This window comes from Onychomys torridus, chromosome 6 (assembly GCF_903995425.1).
Source record: "Onychomys torridus chromosome 6, mOncTor1.1, whole genome shotgun sequence".
In the NCBI taxonomy this organism is placed as follows: domain Eukaryota; kingdom Metazoa; phylum Chordata; class Mammalia; order Rodentia; family Cricetidae; genus Onychomys; species Onychomys torridus.
In genome coordinates this window covers 6903848-6925941 of record NC_050448.1, presented here as the reverse complement: position 1 = coordinate 6925941, position 22094 = coordinate 6903848, and the positions used below count along the sequence as shown (strand labels likewise).

At 41.1% G+C, this 22094-nt stretch overlaps 1 protein-coding gene across 1 annotated transcript in view; it reads right to left on the bottom strand.

Moving 5' to 3' along the window:
• The window catches only part of Spata16 (spermatogenesis associated 16), a 250773-nt gene that overhangs the window by 69109 nt on the left and 159570 nt on the right, over positions 1-22094 (bottom strand). Inside the window, exon 5 of the mRNA XM_036189517.1 lies at positions 6428-6575. Coding sequence (XP_036045410.1) covers positions 6428-6575 — 148 coding nt within the window. The remainder of the gene's footprint in view (positions 1-6427; positions 6576-22094) is intronic.

Sequence of the window (22094 nt, the reverse complement as noted above, 5' to 3'; positions counted from 1 at the left end):
CTCTTAGACAAGTTAAACTTCCTTAAAGAGGCAGAGACCAGGAGAATAACCTGGAAGAAGACTCAGAAGAAATGAGCCACCAGCAAGAGACACTCTTCTAACCTGTTGAGCTGCCTGCAGGCTGTGAAGTATGGCCTAGGTTTCCAGCTTTCATGTTGGGCTTTGGGGATGCAGCTCTCTTTGAGTAATTTTTGTTTCTTTAAGTAGCCCCCCACCAATATCCATGTAAGTAACACAAATACAACTCATTAGTCACCAAGTTGGGCTTTGATGGTAACCTTACTTTGGTCAATTATCAGTTTTTTACATGGTGAGTAGACAGCCATGCGTATTTCCCTAGGAATAATGTTGGACAATGGATCTGAATGGCCAGGTGCCTGTTTTATTAGCTGGCAGTGGTCAGAGATATAAAGTGGCTAGGTTAAGTCAGAAGAAACTGGTATAGGTGTTCACCACACTGCCTCCATACCTGCTAAGATGAGCTCTGCATGTCTAGCAATGGTTGCTGGGCTCTCTGTGTAGACTAAGGTGGTCTGGCACCTGAGAACCTGACAAGGCACCAAGTCTGACACCGGCAAGGAACTGACCTAGCTATACATTTGAGGGGCGTGTCCAGAGAACTCCGAGTGGGAACCAGTCTTTGAGGGGACCTGCCTTTCATGGTTTTGCTGAGCACTATGGGTATAACAGCTGTAATACACATCTCCTGTAGGCATGCACCTGATTTCAGCCATGCGACCCTGCTCCAACCCGCCTGATCTTCTTCAGAGGCCGCAGAGGTGTTTCTACTTCACCTTAGGTTTGGATCATGGCTCATATCTCTGAGAGCAACGCTGTCCACCTTTGCCCAGAGATCGTGAGGAAATGCATTAGAGAAGCTGCAGTGGAGTTGAGGTGAGGCTCAGGCGAGGTAGAAAAGAGGCAGAAACAACCGAAGCCGATGCAGGCGACACACGGACTGCTGCCGCAGGGGATGCACGGACTGTGGCTGGGAAGCATTCACTTCAGTTACAGCGCTGTCCGGACACCATGCCACACCAGGAAAGATCAACACTGTGTCAACAATCCAGACTTCCAGGCAGTGTTGGGAACCACTTTGGGAGTGGTTCTCTAGTTCTATGGAGAACTCTGTAGAAATACCAGTGATTTGTCCTCATGATCACAAACTGCAACATTTTCCTAACAATGTTGGGGATGCGGGCTCTTTAATTCCATAACTTTTTCAGTTTGTGAAAGCTGGTTACAAAGAGGAAGACATTCTGATCCGGAAAACTCTTGATCATGATAAAATTATATGATTTAAGGAAGGAATAAAAAAAAATGAGGAATTTGGACTTTACATTTTAGAGAAAATAAGAATACATTATCCTTACTGGTAAATGATGGCTGTGCAAAAACAAACTTATAAATTCCAGTGAGAAGCAATTTTTAAAGGTCTATTTAAAAACAATATATTATTCCTCTGTACATACGTATTTACTCCTGGGAGTTACAGTGCACAGGAAAGACAAAATATGACTCTATCCACTTAAGTGTTAAAGTAATTGATATCTGATCCAGAAAACTTTTCTATTAAACATGGCTAAGCACAGATCCATTACTGAATATTTATTTATTTAGCAAATAAATCTTGATATTTTCATCAAGAGGAGACAGGGGTATGCTTATTGTATTACTTTATTATTATTAAAATACAGCCATGCAAGAATAAGAACTGCATGGAATTGCATTATTTCATTGGAATATATGAATAAAAATCACAAGCAAAATCTTTATAAATGAAAGCATAATAATTCCAGGGCTGGTGAATTATTATTTGTTTTATATACCCCGACTACACCACATGAATCAAACTGGATGTTTTCTTAAATAAGAAAAATGGATAGCTATGCTATAAAAAAATCAGTAATTTTTCCTCCATAAAACACAGTACAATGAAGCTCTATTATAATATGGCTTGAAGATTTTGGTGGGTCCAATCTAAAAACGGATGTACCCGGACTTCTGGTGCATGCTGGAGCCTGGGCATGCTACAAAGCTGAAATTTAACTCTCTGCTCATCAGTCTGATAGAAATGACCTCTTCCATAGAAGGTCACTGAGTTTTCTAATAATAAATCAGTGCCAAGCTAATTTCTCATTTAACTGGTTTATTTAGAAAAAAAATGAAAACCTAGACTTAAATTCCAAAATTATTTCAGATTGAATTCCTTTTACACCTTCCTCCTATGCCTTTAATTTTAATGTAGAAATATCTTACAGAGAAGTCGGGTTGGAGAAAGCATGTTAGTGGCCAGGGAACCTTCCTGCTCATGGTCACCTCTGCCAGCTACAGCTGGGCTCACTGCACTGCTGTGACCAGGGAGTAAGGCACTCTGTCCCAGGGAGGCTCTATGAAGGTGACCCAGAGCTGGGCAGAGTTTCTGAGGTGGAGGTTTGTCTGCCAGCCTCCACTGGCTGGGTCTAGAGTACTGGTCTCCAAGTTTTAATTATTAGCAACAGCTTCTCCAGCAAAGCTTTGCTAGATACCTCTTCCTATGACTGGCAAGGTTCCTGGCACACCACCTCATCTATGTGTTTCCTCAGACCATTTCTCTAATTCCATATTGTGCAAGCATAAGGACCTGTGTTCCCTCCCATGTAAAAAGTCATGTGTGGTAATAATCACCTGTAATCCCAGTGCTGGAGAGGAAGAGGCAGGAAGATCTATGGGGCACACTGACCATCCGCCTTAGCCTGTTTGGTGAGACTCTCAAAACATGGCTGCTGAGGAACAACACCTCAGGTTGATTTCTTTTCTACACACACACACACACACACACACACTGAAATGTGCACACACTTGCACACTTCTGAGTGCAAAAATGAGCATACGTTCACATAGACCTGCTAGTGGGCTTGCACACAAATACTCACACACACCCAAAATGTAGGTGGTAAGTAAAGAGAAGAACGTATGAAGATGTTGAGTGTTTCTGAAGATGGCATTGGTCACACATGGAAGGGTGTTTTTCAGTCATTAGAAAGGGGTGAGTGATGACTTGAGCACAGTGGTAGAGCGTGTTGATTCAGCTTTTGTTTTTCATATATCTGCATGTGACTGTGCCATCAAAGCCGCTGCACAAATGTCTGTTGAAATAAGTGGACAATCGCATTTCCAATAGGGTAGAAGCTTCTTACAGCTACAGCTGGGCGTGGTAGCGATTGTCTCAGCAGTTCAAATGACAGAAGCAGGAGGATGGCTGCAAGTGTGAAGCCAGCTGTGGGACTTCCGGGGAGAGACAGTGATAACTGTCTCGAATTAGAAAACATCTACAAAATAGATGAAAGTCAAATGCTTGTTTTGGGGACACACCAAGAAAACACAGTGATTCCTTGGTGTGACTCATTCTAGCTGGCTACTCGTGATCCTAGTGTTCATTCTAAGTATTGTTCTGCACCTCCTGGGGAGAGGTGTTGAAGAAAACCTGACCTTTGTTCTTTCCATGCTCTGTACCACACTCATCTTGAAGGTGCTGGGGTAAAGAAGCCACGTCTCAAAACTGCATTACCTCTAGAAACAGGCTACTAATAATTGTTTCACCCTCATCCCAGCTAACAAGTTTTGGGGAAACCCCCTGCTTTTTTGCCCCAGAGGCAAATGATGTCACCGTTCAGTCATTTTGTTTGCTCAAAGCACAGACTCCACAGAAGCAAAGAGCTTTCGTAGCCCCAGAGAAATTTAAACTCTAAACTGCCTCCCTACTCACACCCCCTTGAGATGCTTTATCTTTCTACTTTAGGTTCTCACATCACACTGTCATATGCTAGCAATTAGTAATTCAAAAATAATAGAAACAATCATTAGTGATGTGTAATTATCTTCTCTTCGAAAGTATAAGATCTTTAGCATGAATTGTCTTGCCAACAGATCATAATTCATCTTGATAACAGGTTTGATGGAGTTACGGGAGATGTGAGTCTGGCTCATTAATGTTATTATTGTTTTTAAACTCTCAATGGCAACAACGCTTCCTAAGTATTAATTCATTGTCATGACTTCTCTGGGAAGTAGGGTAACTATAACTAAACTAATTCCACCAGAAGAGAAGTTGGCAAATTGGCAATCATAATGACTCAATCCCTCTGTTTTCTAGTTTTTTTTTTTTGTTTTTTTTTTTTTTTTTTTTTTTTTTTTGTTGTTGTTGTTGTTGTTTTGTTTTTTGAGACAGGGTTTCTCTGTAGTTTTGGTGCCTGTCCTAGAGTGCTGGGATTAAAGGCATGCACCACCACTGCCCAGCAGTTTTCTAGGTATTAGAATGGAAATAGCTGAACTAGATTCAATTTTCCCTGGTGATAAGTAGGCATGACTTTTATGTGCAATCATTGACCCTCTTAAAAAAAAAGAAAATCTTTGAAATATAATGAAATAATTAAAAAAAATATAGCAAACAACCAAGTCTAAGTTCTGAAAAATATTAACTAATTTTTAAAAATGTACTTTTTTGTTTGTGTTTAATCTTTCTTTAAAACTTGAATTTTCGACTGGGCGGTGATGGTGTACGCCTTTAATCCCAGCACTTGGGAGACAGAGGCAGGTGATCTCCATGAGTTCGACGCCAGCCTGGTCCACAAAGCGAGTTTCTGGACAGCCTCCAAAGCTTCAGAGAAACCCTGTCTTAAAAAACCAAAAAATCAAAAAAAAAAAAAGGTTGAATTTTGAGCATATATGTATGTTTGTGTGTGAGGCACACATGTCAGCACATGTGTAGTTAGCAGAAGACAGTCATGGGTGGGAGTCTTCTACCACTTGGTTTGAGGCAGAATCTCTTTTGTGTTTGGTTAGCTGGTTTGAGGCAGAGTCTCTCTTGTGTCTGGTTAGCTGACTTGGAAGCTCTCTGGGTGGAGGGGGAGTCTCTTGTCACCTCTGTGTGTATCATCAGAGCCCTGCTGGAATTTTAGACACTTGCTGCCATGCCCTGATTTTCCATGGGTTGTGGGACTTGTGCACTGACTGCTTTTTCTTGCAGAGCCATTTCCTTGGGCCCTTTTTTGAATGCTTAAGAGAGTGTTTGAACTCAATACACCAGTATCAACTGGCACTGTAGCCTGAATTCCACATTCGCTTCTTCTTTTTTCTTTTCAAATTCTCCCTGGTCTTTAGGGATTTTTGATTCAGCTGTCAATAGTTGGCTTTATTATCTTTCCTCTCAAGTACCTAGGGCATTATGGATAAAGACCAGCAGTCTAGAAGCCTGTGGCTCAAGGGCTGGGACTGGGTCCACATCTGAGGCCTGCTGTCATCAGTCTGGCAGGGGACGTTCAACGAGCTATTCGTCTTTCCTTGTTACTGTTTGTTTCTAATGTAGATCATCTTTTCTCTTCAGTTATGAGAACAAGAGGACAAATGTGGAGTACCTGAATCTTTAAACGTGATCAATAATAGACTTGTTATTAACCTCATAAATCAAAGCCCCAGCCCCAGGGAAAGGAAAGAGAGAAAAGATTATTTCTTAATTTGATACTGGAACACCAGGTGCATACCTTTGGAAGCCTTGCTTTATCTTGTAGCCATTGTTGAGCATATTTTTGTTTGGTGTGTGTGTATAAAACCCATCTTAATCCAAAGCAATCCTTGGTACATAGTGATTAGGAAAAATATGTTGGAGTGAGTGAACAAAAGCAAGAGACTTTAGAAATGAAAAAGAAAGAAGACAGGGATCCCAATGCTGTGTCCTCTGCCGAACTGCTGGGATTCATATGTGAGGCATCCTCCACAGGAATATGTGTTTGCACACATGGTCTCCATCTGGTGGTGATGTTTTGGGAGGCTGTGAAACTTTTAGGAGGTGAAGCTTAGCTGGAGAAGTGAGAAACTGGGAGGAGAGGAGGACCTTGAGGTTTATTGCACACACATCACATCGGGCCCTAGTTCTTCCTTTTAAGTTGGATTTTATCTCTTGAACCATGAGCCAAAATAAACCTTTCCCTCCCTTAAGAAAAGTAATTTAAGCAGGTGCCCTTGGTTATCTAGAAAAAGAAAGAGAGGCCAATGGGTAAGGTAGATGGATGGTGGATAGGAAACTCAAGCCGCATGCCTTGGGTAAAAAAACCCCCATCTTCAGGAAAATACTAATTGTTCGGAGTATGGAAAGGGACTGGGAGAAAGGTAGCTTTTTGTCACAGGTCTTTACTTCATTTTTTTTTCTTTTAAAACCTTGAAAGTTTCTACATTTATTCTTTAAAACATCTAAAATTGCGACCACACAAGGCATATTGTGTTGGAACGAAAGCTAGCACTACTTAACGTCTTAGAAATAAGTTCACATTTGAATTCTTTAGATTAGAGTTTCCACCTGTGAGCAGAAGCAACAAACAAGGCCCAAAGGGTACAGTGATGGTTGCCATGGCAGCCAGCCTCAGCCACCTGCACGAGACCACAGCCTTACCTGTGTAGATACAGTCCACGTACGCAGGGTGAGTTCTGACGAACACCTCTTTCACCTTTTCTATTTTCTCAGCCCTCATTTTTGTTGCGAAGGGTGTGTACATAACTGAGAAAGCCTCGGCTCTGGTGATGGCTTCTTCAATCATGGCCTGAGAAGAAGCAAGCAACCAACTTAGCAGCAGTAATAGGGTAAGACTTTGAGAATGTAAAAAATATAATTACCTTTATGGATGATTTAAAAATCTATATGCTGTACAGCAAAGATAACATATTTTAGTCTTAAATATTCATTAGAACAAAATTTAATTAGTTTTGAAAATACTATTTCACGTTGAGAAATCCAATTAACTGAAGAAAGTTTGTAAACAGCTACCTGAACTCTGAGCCTGTCTTCAGATAAAAATAAAAATTCTGTCTTTCAAGGTGTCATTTTCTCTACTTGAGTTAGATAGTCAGCCTACTGATGAATAGAAATTGGTGATATATCTATATATCTACATCTATTTAAAATGCTCTGAGCCACCTGAACTGAATTATTTGTAAAAGAAGGACACATGCTTTTCTTCTCCCACTACTGGGAAAAGCCTTTAGCAATAAGAATCTTTCTCAGCTCCACCCCTTCCCCCAAGCATCCTTACCTCTGGATCACAGGTGACAGGAGACGAATTCCGCTGTGCAAAATGTTTCTTTAAATTACATTTGCTCACATACTGTTCTTGCTAGGGCCCGGCCCTCACTCAGAGCTTCCCATTTTAAATAGGCCACAACCACACTTGTAACAGATTAAAAAAAGAACCATCTCAAAATTTAAAGGACGTTTATTCTTTTCCTACAACTTTTTCTTCTGAAGGAGTCTTGAAGATTGAATAAAAAGTATGTCTAGAGATACCTCATTTTTCTAAAAATAGCATAAAAGCATATTTTATTAAAAGTCCATATATATTTATACGAATAAGAAGTTCCCCTGGCAAGACTATCTATAACCAATAAGAAAATCAACAGATTGGAGTTATGTAACAGTGGGGAACCCAACAAAACAGTATATCATTATCAACATTATATTTTGAGAGCATTAACAAGGTAAAAAGCAAGAAGTTGATTTTTTCATTTTGCAGTGTTACATGGGCCATTTTAAAATATATTTAACAAATTCTCTTTATTGGATTTTTGGGAATGTCACATCATGCACTCCAATTCCACTCACTTTCCAGTCTTCCATATCCTCCCCCTGCATCAGCATCCTAAATGAAAATTAAGAAAAACAATCAGACCAAACCGAGCCCAAACACACACGCACACACACACACACATCAAGCAAACACACACACACACACACACACACAACACATCAAGCAAACACACACACACACACACACACACACACATCAAGCAAACACACACACACACACGCACACACACACACACACACACACACACACATCAAGCAAACACACACACACACACACACACACACACACACACACATCAAGCAAACACACACACACACACACACACACACGCACACACACACACATCAAGCAAACACACACACACACACATCAAGCAAACACACACACACACATCAAGCAAACACACACACACACACACACACACACACACACATCAAGCAAACACACACACACACACATCAAGCAAACACACACACACACACACACACACACACACACACACACACACACTCTCTTCTCTCCTTCATCTTTCCTGCCTCTCCAATCTCTTCATTTTTACCGGTGTCCTTGGGAGCCTCGGTGTGTCCACAGTATACATACTTGCAAATGTTCATTAGAATGAGTCTGGTTCAAGGCCTCTGGTTTCTGGTCCATGATAATCACTGGATCCTCACAGATAAACCTCTGGGATATCCCACAGCCACCCTAAGTCATGGAGATCCTGTGGTTATCGTTCCTCAGGACCAATCCCTTCACCAGTCCCAGCGGGTCCTAGATGGGGTAGATGTTAGGGTGGCCTAACTTAAGGCCCAGGACAGGCCTGGGTGGTAGCTGAGCTGGTCAGTCCAGGCCACCAGGGCTGCCTCTCTCAGGCGACCTACATGTGCCATTCTCATACAAGTATATCCTATACTGTGACTATCTCACCCCACACATGCCCTCACTTTGTGCCCTACTTTGCACTTTTTGTCTCTTGTGAATCCTTTTGTTCTTCCTTCATGACATCAACAATTTATGATTCATCTCCAGTCACATGCATTTTCCTGCAAAAATCCATTGTGCAAAAAATAGCATCTTTTCTTTATCCAGTCTTCTGTTGTTGGGCAGAGCTTGTTTTTATCCTCTAGCTAGTGTGAATAGTGCTACTGTGAACATCGATTTGCAAGTGTTTCTGTGAACACTGGGAAATGGCACAGCTGGTTCACACAGTACTTCCATTTTTAGTATGTTTTGAGTGACCTCCATACTGACTTTCATAATGTCTGGGCAATTTTACATTCCCACCAGCAGTGCATATTCCTCTTTGTCCACATCCTTGCCAGCGTTGGCTCTTATTTTTTTTCTTGATGGCCGCCATTCTGATTTGGGTGAGATGGAGTCTCAGTGGAAATTTATCTGATGGCTAGTGAAGTTGAGCATGTTTTCATGTTTAATTGGCTGCTTGTATTTCATCTTTTGAGGATTATCTGTCCATTTCAGTAGTCTGTTTATTGATTGGGCTCTTTGATTTCTCATTATGTAGCCTGAGTTCGTTGTATATTTTAAATACCAGTTTTGTCGGCTGTACCGATAGTGAGGATTTTCTACCATTCTGTACCCTGTTTGGTCTCTTCACTTGCTTGCTTCACAATGTGCTGTGAGAAGGTTTTTAATCTCATGAAGTCCCACTTGTCAGTTGTGGGCATTGTCGAGTGACTGGAGTCTTAGTCAGGAAATGCTTGTGTATGCTGATACCTTAAAGTCTTTCCCCTAATTTCCCCTCGAATGATGTCGGAGCTGCAGGTCTTTCTTAAAGGCCTTGGATCTATTTGTAGTTGCTTTTCATCCAGGGTTAGAGATAGGGATCTAGCTTCATTTTTCTACACGTGAATGTCCAGTTAATATGTGTTTTTGGCATCTTTGTAAAAACTCAGGTGACTGTAGCTATGTGAAATTATTTCTGGGTCCTCTATTATGCCCCCACACTGGTCTGTTCTTATACTGATACCATGCTGTTTTTTATGACTATGGCTCTGTAGTATAACTTGAAATTGGTATGGTTTCTTTATGATCAGGATTGCTTTGGCTGTGTGGGATATTTTGTGCTTCTACACAGAGTTTAAGATTGCTCATTTATATTTCTGTGAAGAATGATATTGTGATTTTTATGGTGATTCTATTGGATCTGTGGGCTGGCTTTGCAGAATAGCCATCTTCACAATACTAACTCTTCAAGCCCATGAGTTTCCATTACGTTGATTTTAAATTAAGTATACCCTAATCGAACTTAGTCATTGCTTGTTCCATTCCTCAGTGACTTCACATGACCTCTATGATCATCTATACTGTCTATAAAAAAGAGTGATGCTTCTTATGATGCAGAATGTTCTCTTTTATCTTAGATTGTCATAACATTGCTTTTCCAAGTGCAGGGCACCAAAAAGGGTTGTAGAATGGAGCTGTTAGATGTTACTCAGATGGAGTTGCCCTTGACTGTGGTAGGATCTGGGTGCTCAGTCCTGGACCATGATTTGGAAGCCTAATCATGGCAATGTTGGCAACAAGTCTGGAATTCAGAGATGCAGATGAATAAAGACTCCTGGTCTTCAGTAAGAGAAATAGTTCCTTCAGTGTTGCTCTCCTATGTGCTCAGAGCTGGAACCAGCCCTGGGAGGGCTGTTATGGACTAAGTGGATATGAAGCCACATGAACATGTGTGTGAATGACATGGAGGAGAGGAAGGATGCTGCAGACCTCGGGTGTAAGGACAGAACTTGGCTTTACTGTTTATTTAAGCTGTTGGCTCCTGTATTTTTTTTAATTACTAAGAAATTTTCTATTCATTTTACATATCAGCCACAGATCCCTGTCTCCTCCCTCCTTCAGCCCCCTACTCCTCCCCCTAGCCCACTGCCCATTCCCACCTCCTCCAAGGCAAGGTCTCCCGTGGGGAGTCAGCAGAGCTTGGCACTTTCAGCTGAGGCAGGTTTAAGCCCCTCCCCATGTACTAATGCTGTTTAAGTATTATAATGCTGTATAAGCCTACCATAGGCACTGGGCTCCAAAAAGCCTGCTCATACACCAGGGACAGATCCTGATCCCACTGCCAGGGGCTCCTTAAACAGTTCAAGCTAAACAACTGTCTCGCCTATGCAGAGGGCCTAGTCCAGTACCTTGGAGGCTCCACAGCTACTGGTTCACAGTTCATGAATTCCCACTAGTTTGGTTTGGTTGTCTCTGTACATTTCCCCATGGCTCCTGTATTAATTAGCTAGGGCTAGCATTAGAGAGGACCACAGGGCAACTGGCCAGAACAACAAAGATTCATTCTCCCAGCTCTGGAGGCAGGAGGACAAGACTGAGGTGCCAGCAGTGTTAGTATCTTCTGAGGCCTCCCTCTTTCTCTTGGACATGGCCTTTTCCTCCCTGTGTCTTCAAAAAACTGTCTTTCTTTTCTTTTCTTTTCTTTCTTTTTATGAGTCTCTTTCTGTGTGCGAGTGTGTGTGTGTGTGAGTGTGTGTGCATGTGTGTGTATGTATATGTGTTAGTGTGTGTGTGAGTGTGTGTGTGTGTGTGTGTGTGTGTGTGTGTGTGTGTGTGTGTGATGTTGGGATTGGATCCAGTGCCTCCTGAGTGTGAGGTACATGCCTGATACCCGTGCTACATTCCCAGCCATCTTTTATGATCTTAATCTCCTTCTTATGATTCCACTCCCATTGGACTGGTCCACCATAGATCTGATTTTAACCTAGACCTCCTTTTGAAGAGTCCATCTCCAAATATAGTCTTAGTCTTAGACACTGTGTATTAGCACTTCACTTAAATATATTTGAGGGGAGGACAAAGGTCTGTCTATCAGTTTCTAACACCTAGGAGGCTTCCCATTGGTCTTTCTGATTAGCCCGGAGGTAGGCATTTTGTCTTAAATTCTGCCTGAAAAAAATTAGTGAAGGTATTTAATCTTCCAGTTTGCTTCTAGAAAGACATTAGCAAGATCACAGTCAGGACAGGATAGGAGAAAACACTCTCTAGCCCCTTTCTTTTCCAATTGCTGGCAGTTTAAGTGACTGCTGGCAGGGTAGCTTGGGAAACCATCTCACAGCAGGGGTAGTAAGGCACATGCCCAAGAACACTCACCAGCTTTTCTGCAAGTGGCAGAAGTGTGGTTTTCATGCGGCAGCTTGATCTGCTCATTGGCAGATCTGCGCCCTTGGCACCCTGCTTCAGGCCGTGCATTCAGGCCTTCTTGTGTGTATTTGCAGGGGAGCAGACTCCTTTCCACTGGGAATCAACCCAGGTCATTCTTTTGTCTACATGCTCTCCATCCTAGCGATGCCTAAGGGAGTGGGTGAGTGAGCAGCCTGCTTACACAATTCATGAATAAGAAAGAAATGAATTTTCTAGCTCGGCATGGGGGTACATGTTTGTGATTCCACCACTTAGGAGGTATATGCAGCAGGAGGAACAAGTTCAAGGACAGCCTTGGCTACATGAGAGAGATCTTTTCTCAGAACAAGACAAAACAAAAAAATGAAGGAAAGAAAAAATTTCCAGAAGGATTAATGCTTGAAGAAAATTATTGTAACCCTAAGGAAAAATGATTATTACTATAAAGTACAAATGAGAATATGGGTTGTCTTTGCATTGGGTCCTGAAATATCCATTCTGTGTTTTGTTTTTCTAGGACTGCACAATCTTTTAGACTTTGAACCTGCCCCATACTGCTCTCCGGAAAGGAATAGAGCAACATTTCATATACTACTCAGTGTAATTACATTATTTGGTAACTGGTTAATGGAACGATCTAGGAAAAATTCAGCCTACATACTTCATTAAAAATGAAAATTTTATTTTCTGGTAGCACAGAGGCTAGACCACAGGAAAGAAGCTTTTAGATTGCATCCAGATCAAATCACTTGAGTTCTTTGTCCTAAGTCTGCCGTGTTTCCACAATAGGGCCCTCGCTCCACCTCAGAGAGGCAACCAAGACTACGTAGTAGTGTCTATTGTTTTGGGAGTCACTTGGATACATGACCAACCATTTAAAAGGAAGTTTCTTTGCCTGATACTGAGTTTTTTGTTAGTCCATGGTTCTTGTGGGGGAGCACTATATATGTGTATGTGTATGTATATATATATATATATATATATATAATGTATTGTGTAGGATCTTAGATAAATATAAACTAATATGATTCCTTGAGGCTTTATTAAACAACTAGGGTGTCATTTGTTCCTCATCTCTTTTTTCCAGTCTATATTGATCAAGCTGCGCAAAGAGGGAAGCAATCTAACGTTCATACCCAGCTGCAATATTTACAAAGCGTGACAATGATCAGCATGGCAAGGTCTCTGTGCAGTAAGTGGTACTCACATGTCGGAGGCAACTAACAGATGTCTACTGGGCCTCAAAACCCACTCAGCAGGAGGGAAGTCATGGCTGTGACTGTATGTATTGAAAAGACTGTCCTTTCTTCACTGTGGTTTCTTAGCACCTTTATCAGCAATGAGCTGGCTGAAGACACGCAGACTGATTTTCACCTCCCTGTTCTGTTCCGTTGGTCATTCTGTCTGCTTTTATGCCAATACAGTGCTCTTCTACAGCCACAGCCCGACGGTCCATTTTGAAGTCAGGTGGTATAATGCCTCCTAGTTGCATGCAGATGGTTGAATGCAAATGTTCAGATTTCAAGTATTTTGATGGGGATTTCCTTTAGCGTCTGTATCTGTTGTAAATGGTATGGCTCTCTTCATTTTCAGTTTGGACAGTCTGCTGATGGAGTATAGTAATGCTACTAATTTTGTACATTCTTTTTTAACTTGATGATTTGCTTTATTAGTTCTAATTGGTTTCAGGCCGAGTGTTTGCATCATTGGCAAACAGTGATATTTATTGAAGTTAACACATAAGCTTTGTTTTTAGTCATCAACTGCTTAAAATATTCTTATATTTATTTATTTAGCATATGATAGGGACACACACAGAGAAATAAGACGCAGACAGAGACTAGCACGTGTGTGGCGGTCCAAGGACAAGTTTCAGGCTTTAGTCCTTTGCACTATGTGGATTCTGGGGACTGAACTCAAGTCTTGAGACTCGGCAGCAGAAGCCGTCCTGATAGCACTCCTAATTATCAGCATTAAAGATTAGTGTAGCTATCTATTGTGAAGTTTTCACAGATGTGTGAAGTGCTTTGCTCTTTTCCACCCTCTCTGCCTTGCCGCCCCCATCGCTCAGACAATACGTTGTTACAGCTAGATTCCACAGACGAAAGAAAAGATGGTCTTTCCTCCTCCTCTCCCATTACCCTTCTTATCCTCGTCTACCTCCTGTTAGACCCCTTCCTCCTCCCACAGATTTCCCTGTTCTACTTTCAAGTCACAAGGATGTTACGTCTACGTTACACATACGAGGAAAACGTGCGATGTTTCTCTTTCGGAGTCCGGCTTATTTAGTTTAACAGGAAGATCTCCAATTCTGTCTAGTCTCCTGAAAAATGAAGTAATTTCATTTTCCTTACAGCTGAATGAAAATGCATTGTGGATATATATACCACATTTAAAAATTCATTTATCTGCCGATTGGCATTTAAGATAAGTGTTGTGTTAATCTAAAGTACTTCTGATATGGTCTCAGGAGCAGTGTAGCTAGATCATATGACAGGGTAATACTGCTTTGCTTTTCTTGAGGAACTACTGTACCGATTTCCATGTGACTGCCCTGATTTACATTTCCATTGGTTAGTATGTCTTCGTTCTGTTGACTGGTTGTATCACATTCATTGATTTGTATATGTTGAGCCATCCTTGCATCTCTGGAATGAATCTTACTTGATAATGGTGGTTTTTAACATGCTGCTGTATTTAATTTTCTAATATTTTTGTTGAAAAATCTGTGTCATCAGGGTACTGATCTATAGTCATTTTTATTTGGTTTTAATATCAGAACAATACTAGCCTTATATATTGTGTTTGGAAGAATTTCTCTTTCTTCAATATTTTTGTAATAATCTAGGAAGATACTGGTCATTCTTTAAATGGTAGAATTCATCAGTGAAGCCTTCCTCCTCCTCCTTCTTCACTAAATGAGGAACTTTTTATTATTTATTTGATTTCAATAATTCTTCTTTGGTCCAATTGGACTTTATTTTCTCTGGTTGGGTACTGCATTTGTACAGGAATTGTTCATTTCTGTTTGATTATCAATTTTGCTGGTATATGGTTATTCTAATGTAGGCTTCACTTTGTCTTTTATAAGACCCTAAGACAAATAAACCATTTTAAAAAATAGAATTTTTTTTTTTTTTTGAGACAGGGTTTCTCTGTGTAGCTTTGTGCCTTTCCTGGAACTCACTCTGTAGCCCAGGCTGGCCTCGAACTCACAGAGATCTGCCTGGCTCTGCCTCCCGAGTGCTGGGATTAAAGGCATGCGCCACCACTGCCCGGCAAAAAAAGAATATTTTAAGAGAGAACATTCAGTATTTTTGTTTCTGAGTCTGGGCTACCTCATTCAATAGAATTCTTTTTCTAGTTCCATTCATTTACTCACAAATTCCATAATTTCATTTTTTTATAGCTGTATAAAATTTCATTGTGTATAGATGCTACATTTTCATTACCCATTCATCAGTTGATGGATATTATTTAGGTTGGTGCAATTGCCTTCATATTGTCAATAGAGTGGCAACGAATATGGATAAACAAGCACTTCTGTGGATATAGGATCCTTTGGCTATATATCCAGGAATAGCATAGCTGGGTAATATGGTAGTTCTGTGTTTAGCTTTTTAAGGACCCTTCACACTGGTTTCCATAGTGTGTGGACAAGGAGAAGCCAGGAAACTAGAAAGGAGCCATTGTTGGTGTGTGTGAGTGTGAGTGTGAGTATGTGTGTGTGTGTGTGTGTGTGTGTGTGTGTGTGTGTGTGTAGACCTCAAGGGAGAGATACAGAACACAGGTAGTATGGAGGGCGATGGAAACAATGCAGGGCAAGTTTGGCAGAGGATGGGATGTGGGCAGTTATAACCAACACTAAGGATGCTGAAAAAGTCACATGGTCATCTATCATAGTAGAAGCTTTCACACACACACACACACACACACACACACACACACACACACAGGTTTGTAGTTACCCTGTCCACATGAGAGGGATAATGCTTCTCTTACAAGCTATAAGTTATCAAAGAAAATCCTTGTGCCAAATGAAGGTTATTTCCCTTCAAGTTATTACTCAGAGAATAACAGATTCCCAAACAACATAGGCCCCTGCATTTGGTCGCCCACCAGAATTGGATGCTAAGACCTTATTGCTGGAAATGTCATACACTTTGGTTACAGGACATAAAGAAATCAAGCTGGTACTGACTCTGAAGCTTCTTCTCTTCTGGCTGGCTTTCTTAGTTCTGAATGGCACTATGCAGGCTTCTGGGGGAGAAATGTCACCAACATTCTTACCCAGCTGTGAACTGGGAGAAAGATAACCAACCACTTTCTGATTGGATATAAGGCCCACTCATGCTTGGTACTATAAACTTAGCCAAGAACTCATGGCTGGCAAGGCCATCGGCCCTAGGAGAGAAACTACTACTATAATTTTGCTAGATGGTCATTGTTGTATTTTAAAAATGTTGGGAAGGAGTCACCATACAACAGGGCCCATGTGGGAGGTTTATTGAGGAGAGGGGAGAGAAGGGGGCAGAGACCTGTCCCTGGGGACGAGAGTGAAGGAAGAGAAGAGAGAGACGGGAGGTGGGCAAGGCACCTTTTTTTAAAAAATAAGGAAATAGTAGGGCATGTGCACAGGAGGTGCTCTTAGTGGCTGCAGTGAGGATATATCCTGTTAGAACTCCAAGGGCAGGCCAGTACAGATGCCTAAATGCTAAAAGAAATAGTATTAAACTCTCTTCTAAATATCAACCTTTATATTTGTCAATTAGTACAGCTCTCAGCCCTCAACGGAAGATTTTTGTTGGTAGTAGTTAACACAGACTGATCAGTGTGCAGAGAATAAGTGAAGATGGGACACGCAGAACTGGAAGGGACATCTGGCTCATTCCCACCCAGTGAGGCCCAGGGAACGTTGTGGAAGAGGGGCTGCTGATGCCAGGCGTGACAGGGCCATTGCATCATGAACTCACAGCAGCTGTGGTGCCTGCACCAGACCCACACAAGATCAAGCCAGTCAACATTCCCGCCCTGGCCGAGGCACCCTTGGCGGTTGATGATTGCTGGGGAGGGGCAGTCAAGTTTTCTTCAGTTGCTGACGCTCCAATGGATGATCACAAACCATGTGCTTGTGAGTAGTTCTAGTGGGACTCGGTGAGCTTTGAAGAAGAAAATTAAAAAGGATGCCAAGAAGCATCAAGGTAGATGAGAGCATGTCTGGGGTGGACAGTAGGGATGGATATTATCAAAATTCATTATAAACATGGACAAAATTACCAAAAAGTAAATAAAATATTATATTAAAATTAGAATATTTTGATATAACTATTGATATGAAAATGAAGATTTTTCTGATCAAACATGTTCACTGACTTTGAAAATAGAGACCAGATGAATATTTAACTGCTTGTAGAAAAAAGGAACTGTTAAAATGGGAGTACACTTCTATAATATTCTACTTTGACTTAAATGTTGAGTTGCCTGTCCTTCCCTGGTATGCTCCTTTAAAGTCAGTAAATGTTTCCTGTGTGGGAATGGTGAAGTAATAAGCCCCAGGTCCTGCTGCTGAAGGTACAATGTTGCTAAGTATCTTCTCCACACTGGTCCTCCAAAGGAAGCTCTGAAGTCACAAGCCTGTATCCGTAGGTCCCAGTGAACTCTTCTTCACTGTCACTCTTGTATTTATAAATCTTTAAAATGTCCAACTCCAGCCAGGCGGTGGTGGTACATGCCTTTAATCTCAACACTCAGGAGCAGAGGCAGGCGGGTCTCGGTGAGTTCAAGGTCATCCTGGGCTACAGAGTGAGTTCCAGGACAGCCAGGACCGTTACAGAGAAACCCTGTCTTCAAAAATTCATCCTGTTGCACACCGAGAGGGTCAAATACTCCCGGCAAACATTCAGGAGCACTTAAAGGATCCCAGTAAAGCTGGAAGCAGCTGCGATCGATACTCAAAGTGTTTCAGGAGGTGAGATTATTTTACCCACAGTTCTTGACTGGTGCCTATGGAAATAGGACAGTGAGAAGGAGTCCTGCCACTTCTAATTAGAAAGTGCAATCAAATAATTTTAAACTATCAAATTATTTCCTTATTGCTCCCAATATTAGTCTTGACCACTATTACAGTGATTTAATTTATTAGAAAATTTGATCTGGAGAGCACCTCAGGACTTTGCCAACCTTATTCACTGAGATTGGGGAGGCTTTAAGAGGCTTTTGGATGAACAGCTTTTTAATTTTATAGAACTTAAAATTAGATTTTTATATTATGAATCACTTCCTTTTGAAAAATTAAGGTTTTACCCACTGGGAACATGACAGGAATTTCATAGACACTTGCAGGCTTTTGTGGAAGGTAGGCAGGAATAACTTCTGTGCCTGCCCATGAAGCGCTCCTTAGTGTGGTCTTACTATATTTTCTCCCATTGGGGATTGAAGGGAACTCTCAACCAGGCCTGGTAGTTTAGGCTTGTCGTCCCAGCCACTCTGGGACAGGCTGAGGCAGAGGATTGAAAATTCAAGGCCGTTCTGGTCCACAGAGTGAGTCCGGGCCAGCTTGGGTAACTTACTGAGATGCTGTCTCAAAATAAAAGGTAGAGGGCTCTAATGTACTTTTGTGGATGTGGCTCAGTAAGAATGAGAACACATTTGTCTAGTATGTAAGAGGCTCCAGGTTCAATCCTCTGGGTGAGGGAGAGCAAAGGAGAGAGACAAAGAGACAGAGATAGAGTGAGAGAGAGAGAGAGAGAGAGAGAGAGAGAGAGAGAGAGAGAGAGGATAGAATTGTTTTTATAGTAATTAGTCTATCCTAATATAGAAATAGTAATAAAGGAAAATTTGAATCTCACTCATAGTTAGTCCATTCCCATCAATTTATAAAAAGTAAAGAAAAACAGCATTTAAAGATAGAATAACAATCTTTCACTTGGCACTGTAATACAAGCTTTTATGCCTGCCATTTTCTTTAATCCTTATAGGACCCATCTAGGTAGGTGTTATGGGGCTGACTGTTACAGCTCCGTGGTTCTATTTCAGGGTAGCTGCTATTGGTCTCAAAGGAAATGCCCTGTACTCAGGACTCACAGTCGAGATGGTACGTAGTCTTTAGTGGCTAGCATAACTCTTTGTTATTGTATGAATAATAATATAAATTTGAATGATGAGTATAATTTACTAGAAAATGGAAAAATGAAACTCCATAAGTGACATTTTAAAAATTTAATCCCTGTAAATATATATAAGTTTAATTTGGAAGGTTTCAATGCCTTGAAATAGAGAACAGATTTTCCCAAATAGCTTTCCTTGTGACTGCCCTGCAGCCTGTTCACTGTGTCACGTATGTGGTGACTGGGATTGACATTTCTGTGATTATGTCATTAATGCAGTAGCATATCAGAATAGAATACCTAACGGTGGACTGCTTTCCCTTGCCATAGTGCTTAGTACTTTATGCTGAATCTCTGTTGTGCAGTCCAAGCGTTCTTTTATGAAGCAGCAGCCATGGACTGTTCCTTCCGAGTGCTTGTCTTCTCTAAGGAGCATGCACAGCTTTGCTGCTGCGTCTGTCAGCCCAGGGATGGAAAGGTCATAGATCTCCTCATGAGGTATAAATAAGGCATTTAAATTTCATTTTCATTTTCATTTTTCTGTAAATCATCAGAGAGTGCACCATCAGGTTACTAGTATCTAGACAAACAGATTTTGATATAGCTATCTTGAATTCTCTACTTTGCAATTCTTGCTGTCTAAAAACAGTTATAATAAATAAGTAGCATTTTAAATTCTAAAGAAATTTCATTTCCTTTAGTTTTGCACTGTATGCAGATGCTATAGATTTTTAACAAATTATGCACAATGCATAAGTGTGTTTGTGTGAATATAATACACTCTTGTTTCCCATTCATTCTGGTTAAGGTCTCTCTCCTCTCTCTTAGGGTCTCACTGTTTTTTTGCTGTTGTTTTGAGACAGGGTATCTCTTTGTACTCTTTTTTTTGTTGTTGTTTTTTGTTTTTTGTTTTTACTTTTGTTTTTCGAGACAGGGTTTCTCTGTGTAGCTTTGCACCTTTCCTGGAACTCACTTGGTTGCCCAGGCTGTTCTCGAACTCACAGAGATCTACCTGCCTCTGCCTCCTGAGTGCTGGGACTAAAGGCGTGCGCCATCACCGCCCGGCTCTCTCTGTACTCTTGACTACTGGAATTCACTATGTAGACCAGGCTGGCCTCGAACTCACAGCAATCTTCCTGCCTGTGTCTGCTGAGTTCTGGGATTAAAGGTGTATGTCACTACAGCCAGTGGGTCTCATTATTCAGTCTAGGCCAGCTTCAAACTCTGGTAATTCTCCTGCTTCAGCCTCCTAAATGCTGGGATTATAAAAGTGAGCCATTATGCCTGGCTTAGGTTTGGGTTTTGATTGTATTTGACGCTTCTATTAATTGAATCACTTCAGTACTTTATAGCTAAAGCTTTCCCTGTGCTAATTTTTAATCATTTGTATTTTGTAGCAGGAATTATTTGCATGTACTTTCAACAAGGAACTGAGGAGAAGGAAAAGATCTATGGTACAATGTAGTGGGTAGCTGTTCCAGCTTTGACCTGGAAGTACTACCCCCATTGAGGCTTTGGTAACTGTCACACCTACAAGGCGGGGCCGAGACAGGAGCCCTTAAGACCCGAGATCTGGATGAGTCTGCTCTCTTGGTTCCTAGAACCTGGACGCTGGAGGTAAACCTTGCAGAGTTCTCCAGAGAACACTGTTGGACTGTGCTACACCTTTCCTGGACCCTGTAGCCTATCCCTTCACTTGTAAGTTACCCCCCAAAATAAACCTCCCTTTTAATATGTGGAGTTGCCTTAATACTACAACCAATAGTACAATTTCATACCAACTTATAGTTAAGTAACAAGTGTTTACATTCTGGTCAGTAATCTGAGGTCACAGAATTAGAATGGTAGCCAGGGCTTGAGTCTCCTCAGCCAATGGTTTCTCCTATACTGAAGGCTTTCATTTTTAAAAATTAGATTGTAAATTCCTGGAAAATCAAGCATCAATTTCTTCCCCCTTTTTTTTACTCCAGCAGAATCTCTTTTTTTTTTTTTTCTTTCATATTTTGAGATGGGGTTTCTATGTATAGCTTTCATTGTCCTGGAACTCACTCTGTAGACCAGGCTGTTCTCAAACTCACAGATCCACTTGCTTCTGCCTCCTGAGTGCTGGGATTAAAGACATGCACCACCACTGCCTGGCTCCAGCAGAATCCTGTTCTCACTGTCATGAAAACTAGTATTAGGCTCCAACACTAGCAGCTGAACAAGTGAGCTCTATCAAACCATGACCACACCAAAACCATCTTCATGACAATCTTCACATCACAGTTTTCTCATCTCCTGGTCACAGTAAGAGAGTCTTGCCCACCGGCATCTCATTTGATTAGGATATACTGTCAACTAGCATGCCCATCTCAAGGAAAAAGTTTACAAAAATTATATGAAAGGCTTCTTAGTAGGGTAGCTTCCATATTAATATGCTTAGCTTATTCAGTGACAAAGTACATATAATTTATAAATAGAATTTAAATTATGTTCATCTTCTGAAGAACTGTGAATAATTTCCCACTTGCACTTTGGGGGAACACCAGATGATCGAAACTCAAGAGTTACACGTGTGGGTTTCAGCGGCCTCCAGACTCTTTAGGATGCAATAGCGCTTTTGTTCTTGATGACTGGAAATGATTCACTGGGAGGTATTAAAGGAAGAAATAGCTATATTACCTGCAATTATTTTTTAAAGACAACTGGGTGGTACTAATGGGTCTTAGCCTCTGAGTTTGGTGGTAAGTGTCAAGACAGGTTGGGACTCTTCTTGTGTATTTCACCTTCATGACTTAAGTGAAGGTGAGTATTACTATGCCTAACTATGTGTTGTCTAATTAAATGAAATTAATATGTTTTGAGTCTATATATCCCAAGTGCCCTTGAACTTGTAATAATCCTATCTTGACTATCTGAGTCCTAGGATTATAGTGTGTACCACCATAACTGGCGAGTGTGTGCTGTTTTTCATTGTATTTCTTGACTAGTGGTTTCAGATTGGAAGACAGCTTGTTATTTTATGAATGTCATTCATGTCAGTGTTGGGACAAGGACCTGGCTATCCTTTTTGTAAATTTGTAATGCCCTTTCTACAAAGTGTTTGTTTTCTATGTTAGGCTACTAGTAGGTGACAAGACTGAGTGGAAAGGCCGGGGTTGGCCTTGAGGAAGTGTCTACTGAAGACACTGACAGACGGTGAACTGAAGACTATTGACTATCATCAAATGGCAACAAGCTGTGT